The following is a 1121-nucleotide window of genomic DNA, read 5'->3' on the forward strand; positions in this document are numbered from 1 at the left end:
CACCAGAGAATTCGATCCAGTTTGCGCTACAAACGGAGTCACCTATGCCAACCCTTGCCTCTTCAGATGCGCCAAGAAGACCTTCCAGTCCATCGAGATCGCTTACAGCGGTGAGTGTGGAAACCCGAGGGAAACCAGGAATTTGGACTGTCCTTGCACCAGGGAATACCGTCCGGTTTGCGCTACAAACGGAGTCACCTACGCAAACCCTTGCCTCTTCAGATGCGCCAAGAAAACCTTCGAGTTCATCGAGATCGCTTACAACGGCAAGTGCTGAATAACGAGCAAATTTGCTAATAAGTAAACTAAATTATAGATGAAATAAATTAAACATTACATTACCAATATCTATTGTGTTTTTCCCCTACATAATAACCTTATTTAAGTATATCCTGATTAGTAGTACATAACTTATGACGAGATGGCGCTGCAATCAAAATTCGTTATTTTTGTTTGCAATTAATTAATAATTTACCTACACTTTTTTACTCTTCGATTTTTCAATAAATCTCTATGACAATATTAAATATGATAATAATCAAATTAATAAACTTTCCTCATTTCACCAACAGATTGCTCCACAATAGAACCAGTTTTACCAAATAAATGTAGTGAATTGAGATTTTTTTTTTTTACAAGAATTGCTATGATCAAAAGATGGCGTTTTGAATGATAATAATTCGAAAACAATAAGGATTAATCTGAAAGTAAATTTTGAAATTTGTTAAAATCTTCGTTGAACAATGGATTTCTGTTGTTTTCTAAATATAAAAATGCATTGGACAAATAGATTTGAGTTATATTTTGTATCAATTCAATTGTATATTATAAAAAAAGTGACAGTGTAACGCTTCTTTTATGGCACTAAATTCTGGTGGAACAAATATTTGTCTACAAACTTAATGCAAATTTCGTAATAACTATAAAATTATTATCTTTTTGTTGCTTCAACTCAACTCTTTCGAATGGATTATATTTATAAATATATTAAAAAATAATGGAACTTTTGTAAGAATTCTTTTTGAATTGTCACGTTATTTATAGATCAAAACAATAGGTATTATATTACAAAGAGTGTTATTAATCTCTACGTTAATTTGCATAAGGTTTAAGTTGATATT

The 1121-nt window shown here is 31.4% G+C and overlaps 1 protein-coding gene across 1 annotated transcript in view; it reads left to right on the forward strand.

The window, feature by feature from the left end:
• The window catches only part of LOC108560045 (serine protease inhibitor dipetalogastin-like), a gene marked incomplete at its 5' end in the record, with an annotated part of 525 nt that extends 248 nt beyond the window's left edge, over nt 1-277 (forward strand). The window contains one exon of the mRNA XM_017917470.1: nt 21-277. Coding sequence (XP_017772959.1) covers nt 21-277 — 257 coding nt within the window. The remainder of the gene's footprint in view (nt 1-20) is intronic.
• Nucleotides 278-1121: the final 844 nt, after the last annotated feature.

The sequence above is a fragment of the Nicrophorus vespilloides genome, unplaced genomic scaffold (assembly GCF_001412225.1).
Source record: "Nicrophorus vespilloides isolate i.1.1-1 unplaced genomic scaffold, Nicve_v1.0, whole genome shotgun sequence".
Lineage (NCBI taxonomy): Eukaryota > Metazoa > Arthropoda > Insecta > Coleoptera > Silphidae > Nicrophorus > Nicrophorus vespilloides.